Source organism: Notolabrus celidotus, chromosome 19 (assembly GCF_009762535.1).
Source record: "Notolabrus celidotus isolate fNotCel1 chromosome 19, fNotCel1.pri, whole genome shotgun sequence".
NCBI lineage: Eukaryota > Metazoa > Chordata > Actinopteri > Labriformes > Labridae > Notolabrus > Notolabrus celidotus.
In genome coordinates, this window is record NC_048290.1 from 5,675,707 (window position 1) to 5,700,889 (window position 25,183).

Consider the following 25,183-nt stretch of genomic DNA (forward strand, 5'->3'; position numbering starts at 1 on the left):
AAGGAGTAAAGTAGAATTGAATAAGGAGCTGTATTACTAAGGAATTTGACTAGATTCACGTCTTAAAACTCAATTTTTACTCCCTGGCTTTTAATACAGCATGAGAGTTTATGTTGGTCTCTGTTTGTCTTTTAATGTACTGTATTTTAAATTTTACTATTATTTATTTCTACTGTTTGTATTTGTTGTGCAGCACTTTGGGAACCTTGTTGTTTTTAAAATGTGCTATATAAATAAAATGGATTGGATTGGATTGGATAGATTCAATGAAGTAAAAAGAGAGAGAAAAAGTAGAAAAAAATACATTAAAATAAAGTAATTCAGAATAAAAAAAAAAAAAAAAAAATGTAAAAAAAGTGTATTAGGTGGTTTACAAAGAATATTAAAATGTCACATAGCCTGTGGGATGGAAGATTGTTTTCTAATGCATTTTTTTCATCCCAAAACAGGGACCAAAAAGTGATTTTCTCATCTCCTTAAATAACTCACAAAAAGGCAAACACAATCGTTAATTTTTTCCAAATGTGCATCATGAGAGAAGCTTTTATTACCAGTGCTGGGACTAATTTAGACTAATCTCTTCGTATCATCAGTTCCAGAGAAAGATTTAGATGGGTGAAAGTTATGACTCAAACGTCTGTTCTCTTTTATCTGCAGACTGTGTTGATGCATATATCCATAGCGACATGTCAGCTGATGCCGCGGATTATGAGGCCGAGTCGTGGAGTCTGACAGTGGAGCACAAGTTCTGCAAGAGGCACGACAAACGAGCTGTCAAGAGGCAGGATGTAATCTATGGTGAGCAGATGTCAGAGTTGAGAAAGAAAACCTCTGGGATGTGTCATTTTCCCCCTGCGACTGTATTTCATGTTTAAAGCTGCTGTCGTTGTCATAAATTGCAGTGATTGAGTAACATATGGAGCTCTCTGGGATGATTCAAGTCATGTTTTTTATGTGACACATTAAATGTTGACATTCTGACACAGAGCTGATGCAGACCGAGCTCCACCACCTGCAGACTCTCCACATCATGGCCGAGGTTTTCAGGCGAGGTATGAAGGAGGAGGTTCAGCTGGATACAGAAGCGGTGGAGCGGGTCTTCCCCTGTCTGGACCAGCTGCTTCTCTTTCATCACGCCCTTTTTGCCGCCATGAAGGAGCTGCGACACAGCTCGGCCCAGCCTCAGGGAGACAGGAACTACCTCATAGAGAGCATAGGAGACGTCCTGCTCCAACAGGTCAGCTGGTCCTTGAAGACTACCATCTCATAGATTAAACGTGGGTTAAGTTAAGAGGGTGCAAATCTCTGATTGTGTATTTGTTTCTGCAGTTTTCAGATGAGAACAGTGAGAAAATGAAGCAGGTGTATGGAGATTTCTGCAGTCGTCACAATGAGGCGGTCAGCTTTTTCAAAGAGCTCCAGCAGCACAACAAGAGATTTCAAATCTTTATTAAGGTACCTTAAATATGCATTTAAACATAGGCTTCTTTTTATTATCATTTTGGACTCATAATGACTAACAGGTCCAGAAAGTTCAATGATTGCCCCAGAAATTGTTTCAGCCAACAGCCAAGAATCAGGCTATAATGGCTGCAACATGACCTCTGCAGACAGACAGACCAAATCCAAGTACATCCTGTAAACGTGCATGTTTTAAATAGGCATAGATTGTTATGATATCTGTACGTCACCATAACAGAAAGGACTGCTTCAGAAACAGACCGTCATCCAAAGTTAAAGCCCTTCTTTTCACCCACAGACAGTTAAAGTGATCACTTCAATGCTACAAAACTCCATATATGAAAAGAACAGGCTTCACTTTAAACACAGGAGTTGCTGGTCTAGCTTTGCCTCAGTGGGTTGTGGTATTTGTTATCAATTCTACCAAACTCCAATTACAGGAAAAGAGGTGTTAACTTTAAACATGGAAGTTGGTAGTCTACCTTGACCTCAACCCTTTGGTTCATTTGTGTTAGTGTTTGTGTTTGAGGCTACCAACTCCAATTACAACAACAGAGCTTTTATTATAAACATGGGGAGTTGTTGGTTGACCTTTTCCTCAACCTGTTGGTTAATACTTGTTTGTATTTGTAATCAAAGCTATAAAGCTACAATTACAAAAAACGTATTTTTTCTTGACACATGGGAGTTGCTTATCTACCATTTCCCCAACCATGTGGAGTTTGGTAGAATTTATTACAAGTAATTGCACAAATAAACCAAGTACAACAAAAAAGCATTTTATTTCAAACATGAGAGTTGGTAGTCTACCTTTGCCTTAACCAGTTGGTTAGTTTGTGTCATTGTTTGTGTTCGAGGCTACCAAACTCCAGTTACAACAACAGAGCTTTTATTGTAAACATGGGAGTTGTTGGTCTACCTTTTCCTCAACCTGTTGGTTAATACTTGTTTGTATTTGTAATCAAAGCTATAAAGCTCCAATTACAAAAAACATATGTTTTTACTTCAAACATGGGAGTTACTGATCCACCTTTGGCTCAACCATTTGGTCCATTTATGTTAGTACTTTTAATCAACCATATAAAGCTTCAATTTCAAAAAGAAGACATTTACTTCAAACATGGGAGTTACTGATCTACCTTTGCCTTAACCAGGTGGAGTTTGGTAGCACTTATACAAGTAATTACACAAATGAACCAAGTACAACAAAATGCATTATACTCCAAACATGGGAGTTGGTAGTCTGCCATTGCCTCGACTGGTTACAGCTATACATTCACACCAAATCATCAAGACAGTAGTAGGTAAGCAACTCCTTTTCAGACATGTGACTTTTTTGGTCACAGAAATCTTGGAAAACATGGGATGTTTGTGTTTGAGAAGAAGTCCTATCATTTACAACAAGGTCTGTTTCATAAGCTGTCCTTTTTAATAATGTTGTCACATTACATATGACAGTCAAAGCCTGTAAGAGGAAGATACGTGAACTCTTAATGGATGCACTTTGATTTGGAACAGTTGCCTAAAGGGTCAAATTAATGTTGTTGCAGCAGGTTTCACCACTGCCAGCTTATGTTTTGTTCTACTGAAATTTAAAACGTGTTAACCTGTTAGTCATTGAGAGTCCAAGGTATGTTGAAAATGTGTTTTGTACAATGGGGCCTTAACTGTTTGTGTTTCTTTTTCAAGCAACAAGGCTTCAACTCTTTGGTCAAACGGAGGGAGATCCCAGAATGCATCCTGCTGGTAACCCAAAGGATCACAAAGTACCCAGTGTTGCTGGAGAGGATCCTTCAGTATACTCAAGGTCTGTCCTCTACCACCCTCTGCTGGCCACATGATCCACCTCAACATTTCAGCTGTGAAAATACAGAAGTAAAAACAATCCTTCTTCTTGATCCCTTCAGAGGAAACAGAAGAGCACGCAGACATCTCCAAAGCACTGGCTCAGATCAGAGAAATCATAGCCGCAGTGGACCTGAGCGTGAGCGAGTACGAGCGGCACCAGAGGTTACAGGGAGTGTGGAGCCGCATGGAGAATCGCAGCGCCGCCAAGCTGAAGAACGGCCACACCTTCCGCAAGCAGGACATGATGAGGCCGGGACAGACGCTGAAGCACCAGGGCCTGCTACTGTGGAAGACCGCCACAGGTCGACTAAAAGGTGTTACACATTGCTTTTTGACTAGTAAATGCATGCTGTTGTGCAGTTTCATGATGTAAATACTCAATCAAGCTTCCTTTGCCTCATTTCCTTAGATGTCCTGGCGCTGCTGCTCACAGATGCTCTCATCTTCCTGCAAGAGAAAGACCAGAAGTTCACCTTTGCTGCTGTGGTACGCTCACATTCATCCATCTTTGTTATAACCTTGCACCACATTACCTGCTCTGTTCCATTTCATTTTGGGTTTTATCACACTTCATGTAATATATATGTCCCCCATTTCTTTTAATGCACCTCAGGATCAGAAGCCTCCGGTCATCGCTCTGCAGAAGTTAATCGTGCGAGAAGTGGCGAACGAAGAGAGAGGCATGTTTTTGATCAGCGCGTCAGCCGCAGGGCCCGAAATGTACGAGGTCCACACGTCATCCAAAGAGGAGAGGAACACCTGGATGAGGCTCATTAGAGAGGCCGTGGAGAGGTGTGTTAACATCCCTGTTTTATATGTTTTTATGTGTCACCTAAGGGAGAACCAAGTATTCAAATTGTACCTATTTAAGAACAAACTGACCTTCAGTTTCTCCACTCAGCTGTCCTGAGGAAGAAGAGGAATACACAAGCGAGTCTGAAGAGGAGAAGAGAGCCGCTGAAGCCCGGATTCTAAAGATCCATAAGTTCCAAGGTAATAAGAAACCTCTAAATAATAACAGTGTATTTCAAACCCTTATATGTTCAGAATTCTTAATCATGGACCCCTGTGACCTCGTGTATCAGAGAGTCTGCTGAGTCAGGACCAGCGGATCTGCTCCAGCCTGGAGGAGAAGCTGCAGATCTACGCCGAGCTCTCTGCTCTGAGTGGGAGGACGGATGCCTCGCTGGTCGAGCCGCGTCTGCTCGTCCAGCCGCAGTTGGAGGAGCCGCCCCAGGCTGCTGTGTTACTGGCTGCAGCTTTAAAAGAGGGTGAGCATGTACTGTGCACTGAGGTTACAAGCAGACACATGTAGTACAGTTTTCTGACTCTTTACTGAACAAGTATGGGGAAAAGAAAATATATGAAGCCCTGAGTTTTGTGCAAAATTTGATGCAGAGAAATTAGATAAGTACATTTTCACCCACCAGAAAGAGTCATCTTCTTAAATCCTCTGTGTATGATATTACATCCACAGAATCCTCAACCATGATCCAAGATAAAATACCTCAAATTACAGTTTAAGTTGTATTTTTTCCTCACTTTTCTTCAATTTGAGCAGCTACAGACTAATCACTCATTGTTTTGTATGTCTAATATCCAGTGTTGAAGTAATCAAGTCCAGAACTCAGACTCAAGTCGAGCACTGATGACTCAGAGGATGCAGAGTAGGACTTCTTATTGATAAAGACTGAATATATTATTAGTGCATTATACAAAACCACATAAAAACAATAAAAGAGTTTATAGGGCTGGCACATGTCTTCCCCTGTCTGTGTGGTCACATGCCGTTTTATTCAGCTACAGTTCTAGGATGCCTTAAGAGGTGCAACGAATCATGTGGTTCGTTTTCAAATATTTTACAGCAAATGTAAGAAAGATGGTGCAGCATGCTAAAGAGGAGAAGTTTGGCCAAACTTCAGCAGACATCTGTTCAGAGGGCACTGAAAAAAAGAGTCCCACACAGTCAGTCCAGATTCATAGAGTCAATATTTCAAAGCAGGTCTTTTTATGATGATATTAAAAATGAGAACTCGGGGCACTGTTGGCCTAGCAGCTTAAGAGAATGTAGTAGTTCTCGTCGCAGCAGTTGTGGGTTTGACTCCCACCCTCAGACATTTGCTGCATGCCACACTCTGCCCCCCACATTTACTTTCTCTGTTGAGCTGTCCTATTAATAAAAGGCAAAAAAAAAATGCCCCAAAATATTAAAAAAACAGAACAAAAACAATGAGGACTAGATTTTCTTTTTAAAATTCACTTAAACAAATACTGATGAATTTCTAAAAGATGTTGTTATGTTTCATTAATCTTATTAATTTTTAGTCCCACTTGTTTTTGACAATTTTGTTTTTGTTTCTTTTATTTTGTAGTTTAATCCTACTCATCATTTATTTGCACAGATTTTATGTTTTTCTTATTTTTGTTTTGTTGTGTGGACTCCAGGAAGACTAGCAACCACACTGTGGAAGCTAATGGGGATCCCATTAAAGAATAAAGGACTCAACTCAGACTCAGATAATAGGGACTCGACTCAGATGCTTCTCTGGAGACTTGAACTCAACTCAGACTTGACCACTGAAGACTCAAGACTTCACTATGACTAGATTGGTGACTTGACTTCAACACTTATTTTCACTGCCTGTGTAAAACTCACTTTAAACAGCCTCTGTGATTTAAATGTGCTTTATGAATAAAGACCTTTTCTTGCTCTCATTACAATAATCAAGCGTGTTAAAGTTTAGTGTTGTAATCCATGAGTGGGTCATTTCAAGCAGTTTTCAATTTGCTGAAGAAAGTCAGCCTCTGCTTTGTGGCAGCTTTCTTTTATGAAGTTTTTAAGGCAACAAAACTTGTAAGCAAGTTGTCCAAATGTGTCTGATTGTTTATTTACAGTCTTTTACAAAACTGAACAAAGAAGGGATAAGCATAGAGAAAAGGAAGAAGACTTGTCATGTTTGTTGCATCACTTTCCTCGTTCAGCATTCATTTAGTTCCTCCTGAGAATCTCTCTGCAGGGCTGCCTTTGTTCAGATAACAGAATATACTGTATTGATTATGTTACAGTCCCTTTTTTTCTCACTCATTGATTTGTCTTCACACTTGTGTTCTTTTTCTCTCCCAGCTGAGAACCTGAAAGCCGCTCTGACGTCCAAAGCCTCGTCTCCATCAAGGCCAGACTCCGACGCAGACTTCCTGTTCCCTTCTTGCTCTGATGCACCTCAGCAGCTGCAGCTCAGCTCCGACTCTGAGACCTCACCTGAAAACCCTGAGACCAGTGAGGGGAGTTTGTCTGAGCCGGTCTGCCTTCAGTCTGCGGCTCCTCTGCAGAATCAAACAGACCCACACATCCATTCTCAGGTACGGACATTTAGCTTATAAAAACTATTGGTTCACCACCTGATTTAAAGAGTGCGACTCTAATAGGTGTTAAATATTGATGCAGGTATAAGATGAGATGTTTTCTCATTACTGGAGATGTGATGCTGCAGGTCCAGTAGTATTGCAGAGGTATAATGGCTCATTATTGCCTCTAACAGGCTGCATCTGAACGTCACCGCTTTTCCATTTCTCCACAGATGTGTGGCTCAAGATTGCCAACAGTTGTTTCAATAATTCAGCACAGTCTATTAGAATTACATTTCAGTCTTAATGCAATGAATCATTGATAAGCTCATAATAAAAGGAGGAAGTCCATTTAGGTCTCAAAGGTATTGCAACATTAAAAATGGATATGGAGACTTGTTCCAATTACTGAGCCACAGTTGTGCCACCGTCTGCAGCTTTTTCTGACCTGGGAGGTAAATGAGTCGGATGAGAGAGGATCATTTCATTGTTGACTCTGCTGTGATAATTCAAACCTAAAACAGTGCTGTAGGACAGCATGTGGCCTCAAGGGGGCGCACAAGTCGCATGGAACCAATTTGAAATTTGTCCTTTGCTTCAGTTTTTCATGAGTGGAAATGATTTTGACTCTCCTGTGAGTGAGTTGTTAAATATTTAGCAGAATAACTGAGAGATTAACATTCATTAAAACCACATTAGGATTCTTAATCTGGGCGTTTTGTGTGATTCTGTCTGTTTTTACAGGTCGCTCAAAGTGTCCAGAGCTTGACGCAGTTACTCTACAGTCTGCAGGTGAGTGAATCACACAATCTGAGCTCGGTTTAATCACAATCCTTCGTTCTGTTGCAGTATCCGATCAGCAGAGGTGGCACCAAGAAGTAGAAATGGAAAAATACAGGATCTGAAATGAAGCTGTTTCATTTATTTACCCAGAACATTTCTACAGAATGTCCCTGTGCAAAGCTAGCTTTATATCACCTCATATTCTTAGTCTCCTCATAGTGTTAATGCTTTTGTAACATCAATCAATCAATCTTTATTTATAGCACCAAATCACAACTAATGTTATCCTATGACTCTTTACAAACGAAGCAGGTCTAGACCGTACTCTATGTTCTATTACTAACAAAGACCCAACATCAAGACAGGATGAGATCCAGTCCCATCTTACAGACAGGACTCAGTCTGATCTCATCTTAATCCACCATGAGTAGAGCACTTTGCAGCATTTAGCTAGTTACAGTGACAAGGACAAACTTCCTTTAGCAGGCAGAAACCTCCAGCAGGACCAGACTCATGTTAGACACACATCTGCTGAGACCGTGTTGGAGAGAGGGATAGAGGGAGATGAAGAGAGAGAGAGATGATAGAGGTGAGGCGGATAGTAGTAGTTGTAGCAGCTGGAGTCTGGCACGTCCACACCAGCAGGACGTCTGCGGCAGAGATTCAGAGGAACGTACGAGACAAGGGAGCTCATGGACTTCAGAAGGGTCTATGGTTAGTAACTTTAATGGGACAGGAAAAGTTTAAGTAAGTGACAGACAGAGAGAGGAGAGAGAGGGACTCCCAGTGTGTCAGTTTCCCCAGCAGTCTGAGCCTATAGCAGCATAACTAAGAGCTGGTCCATCATAAACACCAAGACTAAGCATAGAAGTATAAAATAAGTTTAGAGATCATGAAAATAAAACTCCTATGATATCACATTGAATAAAAAGGACATTGTAACAAAATTGTAAACATTAATGTTAATTGAATTGTGCAAATAAGTTTGATGGGGAATTTCTTGCTGGACTGAATCTGCCTCATAGGCCCTTGCAGGTTTGGCTTGTTTGCTTTCATTCATGTTATGTTTTGCATTAAATGCATGGATGCATGCACCAAATAGGGAGGATTTCTATGTGTTATTGTTCCACCATTCAGGTAAAACTCTTATTCTTGGGAAGGTTGTACGCAGTAATGCAAATAGAAATGTTAGAAGTAGAAAGTACAGATATTTGTGTTCAGGTATATGTGTGGATAAAAGTAAGAGTTGTCAGAAAAACATACTCAAGTAGAGTACAGATACCTGAAAAATAAACTCCTGTGTTCTCACTGAGAACATGAAGATGTAATGTTAGTGTCAGCTCTCTGTTTAGCTGTAGTGCGAGTGTGCAACACATTACAGCCTTCATCCTGACTGAGTCGAACAGCGCTCACAGCCGTTTGAAGTCAAAGGTAGCGAGAATCCTACTGATCTTTTCCACTGCTTTTGTTTCACTATTCCCTCACACACACACACTGTCACACAAACACACACACACACACAAGCTGCTCTTTGGTATAAAATGTTAATTTGTGCACAGGGAACATGTGTGTGTATTTGCATATGGGCATGCATGCACACACACTCTGTGCTGTGTGTGCGTGTGTGTGTGTGTTTTTCAATCAGAATGATATTTTCATATTCAAAGTTTTTGCATCCTATCTTGCAACTGGAGCTGAAAGCCGCAGTTTCACCAGTAGTGATGGGATCATTTGACCTTCTGAAGAGTTGTTGTTGCCTTGAACCATAGAAGAAAATATTAGGTCACCCTGTAAAGCCTGATCAAAAGTCCAGTCCTGTTTTGCCTACCAAATGATCTTCCCTGATGCTCTGTTGCGCTGATGCACAGGTGGGTTTAATGGTTGTAATCACTTTGCATATTATTAACCCATCATTTTGTTTTTCCCTGTCTGTGCCAGGCTGCAGTGACCCTCCAGGACAGCTGCTACGAGGTCCAGAGGCTCCTCCTCCAAGAGTCCGGCCGCCCGTCTCCCCGTGCCCCGCGACAGCACCTCCCCAGCATCCGTGTCAACTCCCTCCAGGAGCAGGAGAAGCAGCGGAACCTGGAGAAGCGGAAAGAGGAGGTGGCGTCTGCACGGCGGCTCCAGGAGCAACTGCGCCAGGAGAAGGAGCGCTGGGAGAGGGAGTGCCAGGCCAGGGAGTGCCAGCAGGGGGAGCAGGAGAGCAAGCTGGAGGAGCGGGAGAAGCAGTGCCACCTGGAGGCGGAGAAGCTGAGGCGGGAGAGGGAGGAGTTGGAGGAGCATCAAGAGGAGTACCAGCAGAGTTTGGAGCGGCTCAGGGAGGGTCAGAGGAGCGTGGAGAGGGACCGAGAGAAGCTGGAGAGTCAGGAGAAGCTGCTGCAGACCTGGAGGCATGGCAGGCAGAGGAGTCTGCCCACTGTGATCCCTCACATGGTCATCCCTCTAGACGGGACACAGGTAAAGTTTAATCTGTGTATGGATCATGACCTAGCCTCTGGGCCCAGCTGTTCTAAAGTTATCTGACAGAGTTTTATATGTGGTTTCTGGGGAAACTTTTGACTTATGATTAGGATAGCCCTGATCTAACACAAATGGGGGATGTTGACCCCAGTGAAAAGGAGGATTTAGGGATTCAAATGTTATAAAAATTTCAAATTAGCTAAAATATTTTGATGTCGATCCCATGCAATATGTGCAGTATACGTTAATGCATATATTGCACCTGATTTGATTGACTTTTACAGTGTTACAGCAGATAAAACACACAGTACCACCTACAAGGCCGTGCAGTACTGATGATTGAAAACTGTGATACAAAAAAATGTTGAAACCCTGATCCAAGCAAAAGGGGGGATAGAAAGTGGATTTCAGAAACCAACTACAATAAATACTTATAAATATACAGCATTCATTCCAAGTAGGAGTTTCCTCCTGGGTTTAGTTTAGTTTAGTTTAGTTTAGAAAACTTAAATGTCCTCCATGAGGCAATTTGTGGTATAGCACAGCTTTAAAAAACACAACAACTTGAAAGGTACATCAGACACACAACAAAATGATCCAAACAACCCATAGTAGCTGTTTCACAGTAGTCGTCATTGCTAGCCCAATTTAAACAACGATCACAGTTTAACTACAATAAATAAGATAACATTGCTGTACTTATAGACAACCTTAGATCACTTGTGCATCTAAGGTTGAGCCGCTCAGGTATATTTTCAGCCGCCCAAATATGGCGCTGATCATTTTTACGTTGTTCTATTTTAATCCGTGTAACACCGCCGCCACCTGTGATCAATGATTCAGACCATCTCTGGTCACACTCGGGCCCCTCAAGTATGATAACCTGCAGGGCCTGACACATGCTCTGCAGAGATCAGAGAGAAGTCTTACAGTACGTCATGATGATGCACTGATTAAAATGCGTCATCTCATGTTAAATATGAACCTTCTCATGCCACTGTTTTTAAAGTAATGTCATTCTGGACTCTTAGTTTTGATAGACCTGGCATTAGCAAGTCTCATCCACACCGTGATCAGCTGTTGTGATCTGAAATTAAACAAGTAGAGCAATACATTTGAGTAAGTTGAGCATGTGAGATGTGTTTTTGGCCCTTCAAATGAAAACACGTCTAGTGATCCCATGTCTGCTCCTCTGGCTCCTGTTCTGCAGATTCCTTGTACCCTCCACTGTTCTGCGTTGCCCCCGACTTGAGCTCTTGACCCTGACACCAGATATGCAGTGTTTATGGAGTATTTCCCAGCCGAAGACATTAATGAGACGCTTTTTCCCAGGCAGCTATCATCCTGAGTTACGTTGGTTCACTCATTTACTCAGGGGCTGCTCAATCCCCTCTTGATATACGACCTGCGATAATGAGAGCAATTTCAGCATCATTTGTCTTAGTGCTCCAGCAGCCCCGCTCACCAATAAACATCTTAATGATTGATGATAATTAAACCGTTGCAAATAAAAGCTCCGACAAAATAATTAAAACCAGAGGCTCGCGGCCTGAGAAACCAATCAATTGCGTCCGAGTGGACTTAAATTATCGACACTTTGTTTGAAAAGCACTACAGTGAAATGTCCCCCGCAGCTGGGAGGCATGAGGGATAAAGGGTGTACTGTTCTCCGTGCCCTTTAAGGCTCATTGTACCTCACATGCACAGGAAGCTAATGCAGCAGCACATGCATTTCTCTGGCGACGGCTTTGTGCTGCTCGGTTCAGCAGGTGTGACTGTTCAGACGACGCACACACTCCAACGGACAGACAAATGAGTAGACTCGTGTTACAATATTCCCTCACTCCCTCATTAATTTACACACCATCGTGGGCTCCTGCAGGCTGGTTGTGATGAGACTGTGTTTGTTTGTTTTTTTTCTTTTTCGCAGGCTTTATTTATTTCCATTCATCTATTTTAGTCAGTGTGTGGAGGCTGCATTAACAGCAGCAGTCTGACAAAGGCACGCAGCAGCAATGGAGGTCCTAATGTTCCCCTGCTAATGTTTTAGCCAGAGGCGGCAGTTCGCGGGGTCAGGGAGAGATCGGATGACGCACACTCGCTCACGCTCATTCAAACGCACACACACTGGCTCTCAGGTTGTTTCTAATTAGCCGTGCTGCCTGCACTCAGCAGAGAAAAGGCCACGGTGGTGCGAAGATGGTACATCAGGGTGTGAGGAGAGGACAGGAGGAGGGGCTGGGGCTGCAAACCTTTCACCGTATATTAAAAGGTCAATTCACCCAAAGGACCTAACATTATTTAACACTTACCTTCAAGTTAAATGTGCATACTATGGGTGTAACAGTACAAAAAATGTTGGTTCAGTTTGGCTCGAACTTGGTTTTGATTTATTAAAAACACAACAGATTATTTTCACATTATTTAAGAACTTAAAGACTTTTATACTTTATCTAAAGTGCAGCATCCACAGTTTCTGCTCTTGTAAGCCTGGGCAGATTCCTTTTTTGTACATTTTTTCAAATGTAAATTAATAAAATGATTAGTATAAGAAAATGAAATTAAAATGAATAATGCAGAGTCCGAGTTTTACCCCTGTCAAGCGCCCAATGCAAGCAGATTTTCCATCTGGTAATTACATTTCTGAGGGCTAATCGCCACATAGCGGGCAAATATTTGTACCATAATTCTCATGTAATTAAAAATCAATACGCTGAGTTTTTACTGCGATCTGGTGTAGCTGCAGCTTCTCTCTCCTGCTCCTCTGTATGTGTGTGTGTGTGTGAGCTCATCCCTGCGGAGCTCCAATAAGCAGACAACAAAAATATGCACTCACACACAAACAGAGGAACGCCATGCTCCACTGTGTACTACACTGGATGTCAACTACCCCGCTGAATCTGGGTTTCTGGGATCAATACTGTATGACAGGGCTGCTTACTAAAGGGCCATTTTAGTTTTGTTATCTACGGCCAAGCAAGAGACATGATATGTATTTTTTTCCCCAAGAGATGATGTGATGTACACTCAATAATGAGTTCACTCTCTGCTCATGTCACTGTAATGGACACACACCAATGATCACAGGTGAAAAGGAATTAAAGATCAGTAAGCCTATATCTTGAGGTGATTTGTTGGGAAAGTCACTGCACTGAAACCTGTAGTCTACAGGACAGGGTACACATGCTGTGTGTGGTGCGCTGGTCCATGTGGGGATCTTTGATTGGTATGATCTTTAGTTCTACATAGTCTATTTTGATTTTGAATACATCTGCACCGAACAGAAAGTGCAAGACAGTTTCACCTCTACAGTATATCAGGTTCCAGGTTTTCAAATTGTATAAACATCAGGAATTTGAAACTGTCACAATCTATCTGTTTCTCAATTTATAATCAACTGTAAAGAGAACTAAGAGGAAGATATTTGCTTATCAATGGAAAGTAGTGAAATGATAACTTGTTGTATTTCCTACATTTTATCTTTCTTCCACACTCTTGTATTAGTTCTGTTGCTGAATTTGACTTCATCTCTTTCCTCAGGACTCGAGTCAGTCCAGAGACCACGCAGGCAACGGCTCCGTGTTCGTGAACGAGGCCGCCTTCGCCAGCACCAGCGTCAACAACCGCCACATCAACCACAAAAGAAATGACCCCAGCGCACACAACTGTCTCAACACACTGCTAGCAAGAACCAACAGCAGACAGTCTCCCATCACTAAGACCTCCAACAGTCAGCATGCAGACCCAGAGGGGTGGGTGATGGAGACGGGATACCTGTACAGCTCTGCAGGACGGCTGGGGCTGCAGCACTCACCAACAGGTAAGAGTTACGTTACAGTACATGTGTGATCTGGTGTCCGGGGAAGCTTTATAAAAATCCCAAATAGAGTGGAGGGCAATGGGCTGGGACTCTCGTTGTTTCCTGTTATGATTGATGGTTTTATCTAAGTGTTGGTCTGCCTGGTGTCTATCTCTTTGTGCCCGCTGTCTTTGGACATTACACCATGTTTTTTTGATTGTTTGACAGTTAAGTGTCTCACCATTTTCTCACAAAAAGCATCAGAGGGTAACTTGTCCTACTTTTGTTCTGCTTTGCTCTGGTCACCATGTCCCTTCATCTTTCATCCCCCTGGTACTGTAGCAGTGAGTAAAGACTGAAGCCTGATTTATAATTCTGTGTGGAATCTACGGCATAGCCTACACCGCAGAGGCCTACACATGTAGCTGACGTGCACCTCCTCCAAAATGTACCTACCCGTAGAATCAACGAGGACCGCAAGCCCTGTGATTGATTACCCGCATTTACAGCACTTCTGGGATCCCCATCCATCGGCCGCACATCGGCCGTGTATTTCATGTCCTCATCTCTATTCTTCATGTAATCATGTCTGTATGATAAACAGCAACATGTATCAGCTGTAGATTAACATAACACGCTCTGAATCGCTGTGGGAAAGTAAACAGAGATCGTAGCGGGGCCGGAAGCAGGCGACCGACTATCAGAGAGACCACACTGCCCTCAAGCGTTTCGGTGGAGAATTGCTGCACAACATGGACACATCAACCCACAAGTATAAACCAGCCTTGACCTCAGTCAGGAGCGGCACACTCCTTTTCATGGTTTAGGGATGTCGTCCACTGTTATAATGAATTAAGTCATTTATCGGCCGGCCCGATTATCGGTGCCGATATTCGGCATTTTGACGCATATCGGCATTGGCCTTTTCAAAAATCTGACAGCCGATAAGAGATCAATTTAAAACTGGGTTATTTTGGCTCAAACTTCACTAAATCACATGGCAGAAATGACCCCGTCTGCAGAAACCATAGCCTAGCTTGTGTTCCATTTCTCACTGCAGTTTCTCATTACAGGAGACGAGCTGAGCAGCATCTTTTGTGCCCCCTACAACTACTAGTGATTTAAAACTCATACAACCTCACTTCAAAAAAACTGAAATATCCCTTTAAAACAAAGAAAAGTGAAAGATTAACATTTCAGTTATATTGACATTTTGGAAAACTTTATTTACTGTAAACACTTTAGGGAGCTATTTATTTGTTTAAGTTTTCATTTCACTTTCTAAGACATGCTGCTGAGCCTGGGAGCTCCCTGCACTTTGTGTTAGAATAAAAAAAAAAGATGTCTGAATCTGAAAAGCTGTTTAATAAACAAATGCTTAAAAGGCATTTAAACGAAGTTAAGTGTTGGAGTCAAAATTTTGACGCCAATATTTCCCCTTTTACTGCAAATGAATATCGGCTCCAAATATCGGTTATCGACCTCCTTGACTACTAATAATCGGTATCAGTATCGGCCCTGAAAAAAACATATCGGTCTATCTCTAATTGAATTACTAAACCCTGACAATAAGATGATCCCATTTTTTTTTTATGTATTTGATTAAACAAAGTCTGATAATTGGGTCTACACAGAAAGCTGACTTTGAAAAACTGTCTAATAAATATATCAAGTAGCTCAGTTATCAGTTTCCATCACTGGTTGTATTTAATATCCTGAACCTGAGTGCCAGTAGCTGCATATTTTGCAGCTGAAGTAGCACTCGTATCGGACAGCAGAGCTCTGTTATCATACCGTCTCTGCTGCTCAGCATAAATGAGAAATGTGCAACCTGTGAGAATGTCAACAAACCCTCTGCCTGCACTGGTTTCACCTACGCATGCAAGAGCACACACACACACACACACAGTCACACACTCTGCTCTCAAGGCTGTATCCCTGGTGAGGCCTTGTCTGTCCTTCCTCTCGGTTAATCAGTGTCTCCTGACAAAGAACTCCCCTCTCCCCCTCCTCCTCCTCCTCCCCCTCCTCCTCTTCCTCGTTCACCTCCACCTGCACCACCAGCAGCCGCTCCGTGGGCCCTCTGCTGCCAAAGGAAAAGAAAAATCAATGGTTCCTCTATCTATCGACAGGCAGTGCAGACAACAGCATGTGAATCACAGTTCACAGGCGATGGCTGACTGATTGGGACATCGATCTAGAAAAATCTTTATAAAACTCATTACAGCATGACTTGTCATCACATCAGGCGAAAGCAAGGGGGGGAGGAGGAGGGATGCAGCCGCGTATGATTGTGTGTTTCACTTGCAGGAGGTGTCAGATGTATTCTCACATTACTAATCCATTCATGTAGAAAGGAGCAGGGAGGGGAAATTACAGGTTACATATGTCAAAAGGAACAAACAGAGTCATTGTTACCTGCAGTCGAGTTTCTGGTTTTGTTTCCCACAGCACAATGTCTCCCTCATTGATCAGCTTATTAACCTTTCCTCGTTATTGAGCACACATGAGCCCCGCTGGAGCCCCAGTCACTTGTTAACAAGCCTGGAGGAGCGTACTCTACATGGCAGGGTGCGTTCAGGCTGACAGCTACCCACAATGCACTCCTCGGCGGCTCCCACGAGGGCCTGCGATGATACTGAGTAATATTCCTGTGTTTTTGCCTCTGGATTTAAAGGGATAGTTCATGCTTTTATGAGTCAGGTTATTCAGGATGCATGATGATACCCGGTCTAAATGCCTACATAGTCCCAAAAGAAAGGGCCGGAAAGAAGCAGGAAAAATATAGCACCACATTTTTTATATTTAATGGATTTTCTTTTAGACTCTTAAGTTTCTTGTGATCGCATCTGCAGCAGAACACAAATTAGCTTCTCTGGGAACCTTTAGTCGGCGCCTCCAAACAGGAGCCGTGCAGTTTGCTGCACACGTACTCTTGATAAGTACCTCTTACAACTCCACTTCAGAAAGTCTGAACTGTTCCTTCAAGGAGGAATTTTTGGTACTTAATGTGCAAAAAGCAGATTTGATGACTTCCTCTGCAGCGCTGTACGGTTTCACTCTCTGCCTGGTATGTGGAAGGACCTGGTTAGCTTTCTTTTTTTTTTTTCTCATGTGAAAGAAAAAAAAGAATCTCTTTCAAATGCAAATTCTCCATTGTGCCGCCAGTCACATGAATCAAAAACTAGATCTGGCTTCTCATCCTCACCTGAGCATGTGAACATTTCTTCTCACACACACACACACACACACACACACACACACACACACACACACACACACACACACACACATTCATACAACACACACCCTTTTTTTTTTTCATTGTGGATTTCCATAATTTGTGTAATCTCGGGGAACCAGTCGGATGGAATTCTCTTAAAATGACGTTTGGTCTGATGAGTCCTCTCTAAGGTTTTTGTTGCTCACAGGATGAGAGCATTGTGAGAAAACTAAAGAAGAAAAGGAGATGAAACTGTTGCCCTTTAAGGTGTGCAGAATAAATCACACCTCGTGTTGAGAGAATGCTGCATGATGCACAAACCGGACCTGTGACTTGGTAACAAAGCATGATGCTGTAACAGCTTAATGAAGCCTATTATTTTGGTCGATACTGAGCACTAAAGTAGATGAGAATCTAATAAAATATGTCCCTGGCTCATGCATTCAGACATTTAACACAACACTAACAATGTGTGTAAGAAAATATCATAAACACGTCTCATTTAATAAGTTATACACACGTCTGTGTGCAGAGCTGAAACCATATTCACTGAACTTCTGCAGGGTTTCAGAGCTGCTTGTTGATTATAGTCATTGCATGTGACACAGAGTCCTTCTATAACTTATTGCATAACAGAGATGTTCTAATGTGGAGTCCTCCTGAAGACTTGTCAAAGTACCTTGCAGAGATTTTTATAAAGTAAACATAAGTCATTTTTGCATTCAGCACCTAAACCCAGTGTGGGTGGACCCTGAGCAAAGCTGCGTTTTTGTATAAAAAGGCACAGCCAAATCTTTTCACTCAGGTTACTGTCGTGAGTCTTTCTGCTGAGTCATCCTTTTATTTGCTTTAGTTCAGCAGAATTGCAAATATTTGACCTTCCAGATTTGTTTGAAAACCAATCTCAGACATGCCTGCAAACTAACATCGCACAAGGCTTGGATAACTTTGCCGTCTTCTCCAGAAACTGTGTCTGGATTATTCAAACTTTCTCTTCCATCTGCTGGAGGCTGACAAATGCTACGTTTGATGACATGTTCTTAGGTCCACACTCAAACTCACTGACTTTGAGGCGCGTTCTCGCTATGTCCATGAGGGCTTAGGGCTGTCCCACTGTCAAATCTTGAAGTGCATGAGGGATCTCTCAGATTTTTTGAGCCCTTTATGCCCCCTTTCCGTAAATTGGCATTTTTGAAGACTTAGTGTAAGGGAATTACCCATAGTTCATAGCATTGTGACATGAAACTCAAGATTCTCAGTGGAAGCCCATGAGCATTGAATGGTAACGAATGCCATAACATTAAATTACAAAAAGTGCAACAGTAAACAAGAAGCATGAAGGTGCAACTAATGTTGCATTAAAAAGAAGTTTGCCTGTAAGTATAATTGTAGAAAGCAGTCTTAATCAGCCAAAATATATGTATCTTCACACATGTGTATAAACAGTATAATTTATATATTTATATGTTCTAAATGTTGTGGTTAAGCAGTCTGTATGGTAAGAGCCTAGATCACATGGCAATCAGTCAGTCCGCCCCTGAAGCGCCTTGAATTTGGAGAGGGGTCCAGCTGCAGACCTCCACTCTCAGCAGGATTAACGGCTCCTCCAACATGAACCAGAAGCTCCCCTCCATCGTAGGACGGAAGTGACGTAACTCTAATCCTCCTTTGCGGTCTCAGCCGTCTGATAGGCTCCTCCACCTCCACCTCCTCCTCCTTCTCTATCGTCGGACGGAAGTCAAATTGCACATGATAAAATCTGCCTGCCTATTGTAGCATAAGACAATTAGCTTTGGACTGTTGGAATCACTTTCATCACCACCAAAACTACAACTGAATAACCGTAAAATAGTTATCATGAAACCGACTTAAATGACCATCTTTTACCTTCATGTGTTGCATATAACATTAAGTTAATCATATTGCTGTGAATCTTTAAACCTTGAATTTATCCTACCTCTTTATTTATCCTACCTCTATCCCACGATGAGGTGCATTTTATACTTTGTTTTTTTCAATGTAACACTGTTGAGGAATCAGGTTAACCAAGGTAGTCAAAACGAGAGGGGTCCAGCTGTAGACCTCCAGTCAGCCGGCTTATTCATGACGTCACTTCCTTCTGACGGTGGAGGCGATCTCAGAGGGGAGACTGCAAGAGAGTCGACTGAGGAGTGGAGGTCTGCAGCTGGACTGTCTTTGTGTTTTTTAGGAAAGTAGAAATTGTGCAATAAGAATTCTTAATGCTGTTAAAGTGAGCTACATGACGTCATGCTGGTACGTGAGAAGTCATATCACTGTCCCATTCCCAGTTCTACAGTTTTGAGCCCTTACAGCCTCCTGCCCGCAATGGCTTTCCATGTCAATTAAGTCAAGAAGGGCTCAGGGCTTAGGGCAGACATTGAGATTGGGCCTCTGTCATGCTAGTCCTGGTTAAGATCAGTCCCAGGATTACTCAACTGGAGACAAACGTCTGGAGTTTAATCAGAGCACAGCACCTCTCCATCTGCCTCATGTGAGTTTGTGTCAAAGTTTGTTCTCACATACAGGTGTTTGGAAACTTATTCTAAAAAATAACAGACCCATTTTGGATAAATCATCAGCACTTTTATACTCCTAATATATCAAACCTTGAGCTACAGAAAGCAGCTCCCTGTTTTTGGAGTAATCATCCATGCATGGTGCAAAATGTGCTGCATCCGCTTGTCTGTGCTTTAACATCTTCATAAAGCTAAGATGTAGTTACTTCATGGTGAACGCTCAGAGACAGAGATGGAGTGTTTTTATCATCCGGCTGCACACTGATGTCTCATCTATCAGAGGACGGGCCTATACGGAGGCTAACAGAGCTACGCTAACAGACTCTTATATAATTAATCAAACAGAGACACTCTCCTACAGGGACACAATGAGGCAATTTATAGTTCACGCCATCTGTTACCATGACAGCACACCTGCCTTAATGCTAGAAAGCACCCAGCATGCACACCAATGTAAAGATCCAGGAACACACACACATATTTTCAGCCCAGAAAAAAAAAGGCAACAGATTTTTTAATTGAATAATAAAGTTGTTGATCCTTGAAGGAGAAACCCTTTAATCTGCAGAGGTAATATTTAGCTCAAAAAACACCTCAGCAGGCCGTCTGTTTGTCGACTCACAGGTTCGATTCCTTGTTATCTGCTTGAACGCCGCTGTCACTGAAATATTTGCCCATCCTTCCTCGTTTCTGGTCCGTTGTTTCCTCATTTCTCCTCGCCGGGTGTGAGGAGGCAGGTGTCGTCTGATCCACACCGTGGCGTCCGTCGGTGCTGACAAAGATAATAATAAAAGTGACATCTCTAAGTGGAAGGAGGGATGATGGATCGGTTGGAAATCGTTCAGTTTTCATTCTCAGTTGGAGGAGGGGAGAGGCGGGCTGAGCGGCAGCAGCTGTGGTTGATCTCTATTAAAGTCAAAGCAGACGAGAGGGCTGAACGATTAGACGGAGCTCATTAGACAAGTGGCTTCATGGCCCATCCTGGTGATTATCTACCAGTGATTAGTAAACAATGAAGTCTCTTCAATACAAAGACTAACAACAAGGGACATAACGACTGTGGCGTCACTCATTGGTCTGTCAGCTGCCAGTCGAGTCCAAAAGTTTGACATTTGCTGTTTTCACACCATCCTCTTGGCAAAATTTGGATGAGAGGTTGGTGCAAAGGGGCTGGGAACTTTAAGCCAGATTAATTTGCCATTTGCGAAGTCTTCCCAATCTGGAATTGTAAATTTCAAACATGTTTACAACAGTTTATGATCCAGGTTGGACTGCCTCTGACTGGATACCTGCAATAACCAATGAGAGGAGTATGTTGGGTTCTTTTTCAGCTCACAAACACGGCAGTGAACGTAAACCCAAACGTTCCCAGAGCCAAGTGGAGTATTGAAATGGAAGACCAGGATTATTTACCTATGCAATTTTCCTCATTTTTTTGTTGCTGCATGACAGAACACATGCTAGTGGACGATGTCAATCGCCCTCCATGTTTGTTTATCTTCTGAAGTCACGTTTGGCCACGCACAAGCTTTTGTGAGATCTCATGTCGGTGGAGTCGTTACCACATACGTTAAGAGTGTGGTCTTTGGGGTCTTAAGGAATCATCGAGTGTGTGTGTTCAGATGATTGTGGCGTTAAAAATCTCTCTGAACTGTCCTTTCATTTAGTCTACTTAACGTGCAGACCACTAATATTAACATGGGGCTCAATGGCGACCGTAGACTGTATAAATAATGGACGTAGTATCCGTGATGTCAACCATCTGTTCCTGAAGCGCTGTTTTGAAGCCAATTGTGGGCAGGAGCCAAATTGGAAATGCTGAACTCAACCAAACTTAGTGTGAGGTACAGAGGCGGGGTTTGAGCCTCCTAGCCAACAGCTATGTGTTCCCACCTGTCAGTCAAGTCAGTCATGTCCTTATTTGGGAAAAACTGGTAATCTTAATATCTTCTGAACCGTCGCGTTAGAAAAAATTGTGCCGATAGAGAAATTAGCTACGTAGAAGCCTAGCTGTTTTTTGAACCTGGCTGTAAACATGTTTATTTCTGCTGCAAATATCGTCTTTCTTGAATGGGTGTGTATGTGGTTTCTGATGTTTCTGCAGCCAGCCTCAAGTGGACACTAGATGAAGTGCAGTATATAACACTTCTGCATGGGCTTCACATTTTGAGACCGGAGCTTACCGCTCGGGAGCGACCTGATTTGAGAGGCAGCCTCAAGTGGCCACTCAAGGAACTGCAGTCTTTGGCTCTATTTTCAGCCCTCATGTTGCTGCTCGTTATATCATCAGTGTCAGAAGCTGTATTTCTTCTACAACGCAGAGAAGAATAATTGTGCTTTCCCTGTGCCCTCAGATCTGAACAGTCACAGCTACATCGGGGAGACCTGGTCGCCGACTGCAAGCGGAGCTGACCCATATCCAGTGCTGCCGCATACCAGTGACCCTCAGCTGGACCTCAGCGCCCTGGTTTCCCTGGAGACTGACATCACAGGGGAGGAGGGCAGTGAGGAAACCATTGTGTATTTATGAGTGTTGATAAATTTCAGACTCTAAAAGAAACAGCAAACACAGCACTCGGGAAAAGAAAGAGACTTTCAGGCTGGCCTCAGAAAGCATTTCTCTATTTCAGTCTTTGTATCTTAATGAAACATGTTTGTGATCTTTTAATCATCTGCTTTATGTAAAGTGTAATGTTACTCCAGACACAGAAAAAGAAACTGAGCTTGTTTCAGTCTCATGTGTGTCCTGCACCTTAGCTCGAGGCTCCTCTGGGTGTTAAATATCTCCTTATTTTCAGCTCTCTCTTTTTTCCTCCTCAGTGTGTGTGTGGTCTTTATTGACTGGGCCCCTCAGCCTCACCTTCCCATCCCTCCTTCCCTTTTTTTTTCTGTCCTTCCCTACGTGCCTCCTTTTTTAGTCCCGGGTCCCTCGAGCACTATATTTATTAAATTTACCACATAAGGAGAAAAAGCGTGGAGTCAATATCAGAAAAAACTCAGCGCCTTCTCTCTGGCAGGCGTTTGTCCGTGTTGGGATGAAGTAAACTGTCCCTCTTTCATTTATCAGACACGCTCTGTTTGAGCGCAGGCCGAGTGTAATGTGAAGCACAAAGCATTGGGATTGAAAGATGAGGTGCGACAGCATCAGTCCCACGTTTTTCAGACAGGACAGCTAGAGTTGTCATTTGCTTCTTCTTATCTAAGGCCTGTTTTTCTTGATAAGATTGAATAAACACAGATCTGGTTTGAAGAGAAATGTTGCAGCTGTGTTATAATGTCGATTTTATCAGAGTGTATTCAACTGAGAAGCCTTGTTTTGAGACGCTCTGTTAAAGAAAACATGGTTTAAACCATTTAAGCACCAAATAATTTTATACCAGCTAACTCTAAAATTCTCCAGCTTTCAATGGCTACTTTAGTGTTTTTTCATTTGTGTGTTATTAGCAACTCTTGCAGCCTCGCCAAGAGATAAGAATTGAAAGCTGTGAAATGATGTGGTCACAGGATGAATTTGCAATACCATGATTTTTTTTATTAACGTTAAAGCTGCTGTTGGTAGTCATGATATAAACCAGATTTCCCCTACTTCTCGTACGGGGTCTAGAGGAAGTAGTCCCGGCTTCCCAGCCAATCAGGACAACGTAGTAGGGGCCGCCACTCCACCAATCAGGACAGAGGGTCGAAGAGTAGCTCTGATTGGTCCGTCATAACGGGAACGAGGGGAATAATAACATTGCTTGATACAAAGGCATTGGAAAACACAGATTTCATCATAATCTCAAATAACTTAAATTACTCATGAGCACAGGTGGGAACTATGACTTTTTTTCCAAACCCAGCTAAAAAAAAGTAACATTTTTTACCCCATTCCTACCAACTGCACCTTTAAGAGGTGAAACTACTTATCTACCACATTTATTTGTAACTAAATACCTGAAAAACTAAAGATAAACCAGTCAGCTTCTTCCATTCTTTATGCTAAGTGCTAATTAGCCAACACTAGCATGCTAACATCCACTGAAACCAGTAAGTTGATCTCTGTAAGCATCAAAGCTTTTAATAATTAGCAGTTTTGCTTTGTCATTGTTAGCATGTTGACATAAGCATTTACCTTGAAGCACCTCTGTGTCTCAGTATAGCTTCACAGAGCTGCTAGCTTGATTTCTGATATTATGCTAGGTTATGTTTCTTTACTAGGGTTGCCACCTTGGATTTGTGAAAATAAAAAGGGACACACGGCTGATTGTTTGGGGCGGAGGCCTCGGCCACTATTACCAGTTCAGACTGACCAAATGAACATAAAATTTGGACACACTTTTCTTCTGGTGAACCTTTTTTGGTCATAAAAGTTGCAATGGCTGCCTGTTTTTGTTTCTTTGATACCACAGCTTGATGCTTTTTTGTTTTTGTGTGGATTTCCAATGCGTTTTAAAAAATGCATGTGGCTGAAAAATTATTTCCCTGGGTCGGCCGTACCCATTCAAACTCTGACAGTGTCGCCCAGTCAGGATTGTAACTAGTATATTGGTTTTTTTCGTGCTGGTGGCGTGCATATATTTGCTCCATCTCCTTCCTCGTCAGTCGCCTCTCCTCCCATTTCAAATGGAGACGCCAAAAGTTGGTGAAAAGAAGACCTCAGTGCGGAGTACGTCGGTCAATTCAGCTTGCTGTCTCTCTTCGGTCAAGTTTCCCTCCCTGCTTGAGACGCTTTGAGCGCTAGGGCCCGAGCAGAACCCCAGAAGCACGGGGGGGGGGACCTTTCTAGACTACAGAACGAAGGAAATCAAATGAGGTTTTTGCATTTTCCCCCAAAAGTGGGAGAGATTTTTATTTTCCTGGGACAGCTGGTGAAAAAAGAGAACAATTCTGGGAAAAACAGGACGGGTGGCAACTCTAATCTTTACCCTACAACATTTCCTGCATTTAGCTAAAACAAAGGAAGCAGAGTGGACATTTTTGTCTTGAAATAGTACCTTTAAGTACCTAAAACAATATAAAGTTGCCTTATTGATGCTGTCACGCTCACTGCTAATCTATTTCAACTTGAACAGGCTATGTGTTGTAAATTTGAGTCTTATCTCATATTGACATTTTGTATGTGTGAAGCTCCCTGTGCCAATGCTTTTCAAACTTTAAAGATACATTTGTCTAATTTCTGTCTTTGAAGACAACAATGCAGTGGCAGCGTTTTGATGTAATTTTAGTAACATGTATATACTCTTATGCTTTATTTATTTATTCCAATACAAAAGAGTGTCAGTGTTTTTCAGTGCTTTGTGAAGAGTCGTGTTGTAAAATGAAGTGCGGCTGTGTAAACACACGAACAGGTGTTTTTTGTTCCTTGTATTGATAAAACTACTTTTATTGAACTTGAAACAGTGCCTTGTGATTCTGTGGGTTATTAAATGTTGTTCAGTGAAGGCCTCGCTACCATAAAAGTAGCAAACTGGTTGGAAAACAAACACAATGCTCGACTCGGGTGCCAGTATCACTTCAGTTTATGGCCTTGGACTGGCTGTGCACCGTCTCGAGCAGCGTGAACAGATGTTTGAGTGAACCGCCCGTTCGGTTGCCAGCAGTGACAGGTGGGAGAACCAGGTGCGTGAATGTCAATGATCTCCTGTCTGACTGCACCTCCAACGTTCAATCACTAAAACCACATCAGTATCACATGAAGCCGTATGTTGTGCTCCAACAAACAGCATCTAAACTAGATTTGTGGGTCAT

General features: G+C 42.4%; 1 protein-coding gene across 1 annotated transcript in view; it reads left to right on the top strand.

Annotated features, from left to right (window-relative positions):
• arhgef28a (Rho guanine nucleotide exchange factor (GEF) 28a) overlaps positions 1-24,825 on the top strand; it is a 58,191-nt gene extending 33,366 nt beyond the window's left edge. The window contains exons 21-34 of the mRNA XM_034708888.1: positions 658-798; positions 987-1,237; positions 1,330-1,455; positions 3,151-3,268; positions 3,369-3,623; positions 3,719-3,795; positions 3,923-4,101; positions 4,211-4,302; positions 4,395-4,580; positions 6,434-6,669; positions 7,399-7,446; positions 9,376-9,894; positions 13,438-13,717; positions 21,811-24,825. Coding sequence (XP_034564779.1) covers positions 658-798; positions 987-1,237; positions 1,330-1,455; positions 3,151-3,268; positions 3,369-3,623; positions 3,719-3,795; positions 3,923-4,101; positions 4,211-4,302; positions 4,395-4,580; positions 6,434-6,669; positions 7,399-7,446; positions 9,376-9,894; positions 13,438-13,717; positions 21,811-21,986 — 2,684 coding nt within the window. The 3' untranslated portion in view covers positions 21,987-24,825. The remainder of the gene's footprint in view (positions 1-657; positions 799-986; positions 1,238-1,329; positions 1,456-3,150; positions 3,269-3,368; positions 3,624-3,718; positions 3,796-3,922; positions 4,102-4,210; positions 4,303-4,394; positions 4,581-6,433; positions 6,670-7,398; positions 7,447-9,375; positions 9,895-13,437; positions 13,718-21,810) is intronic.
• Positions 24,826-25,183: the final 358 nt, after the last annotated feature.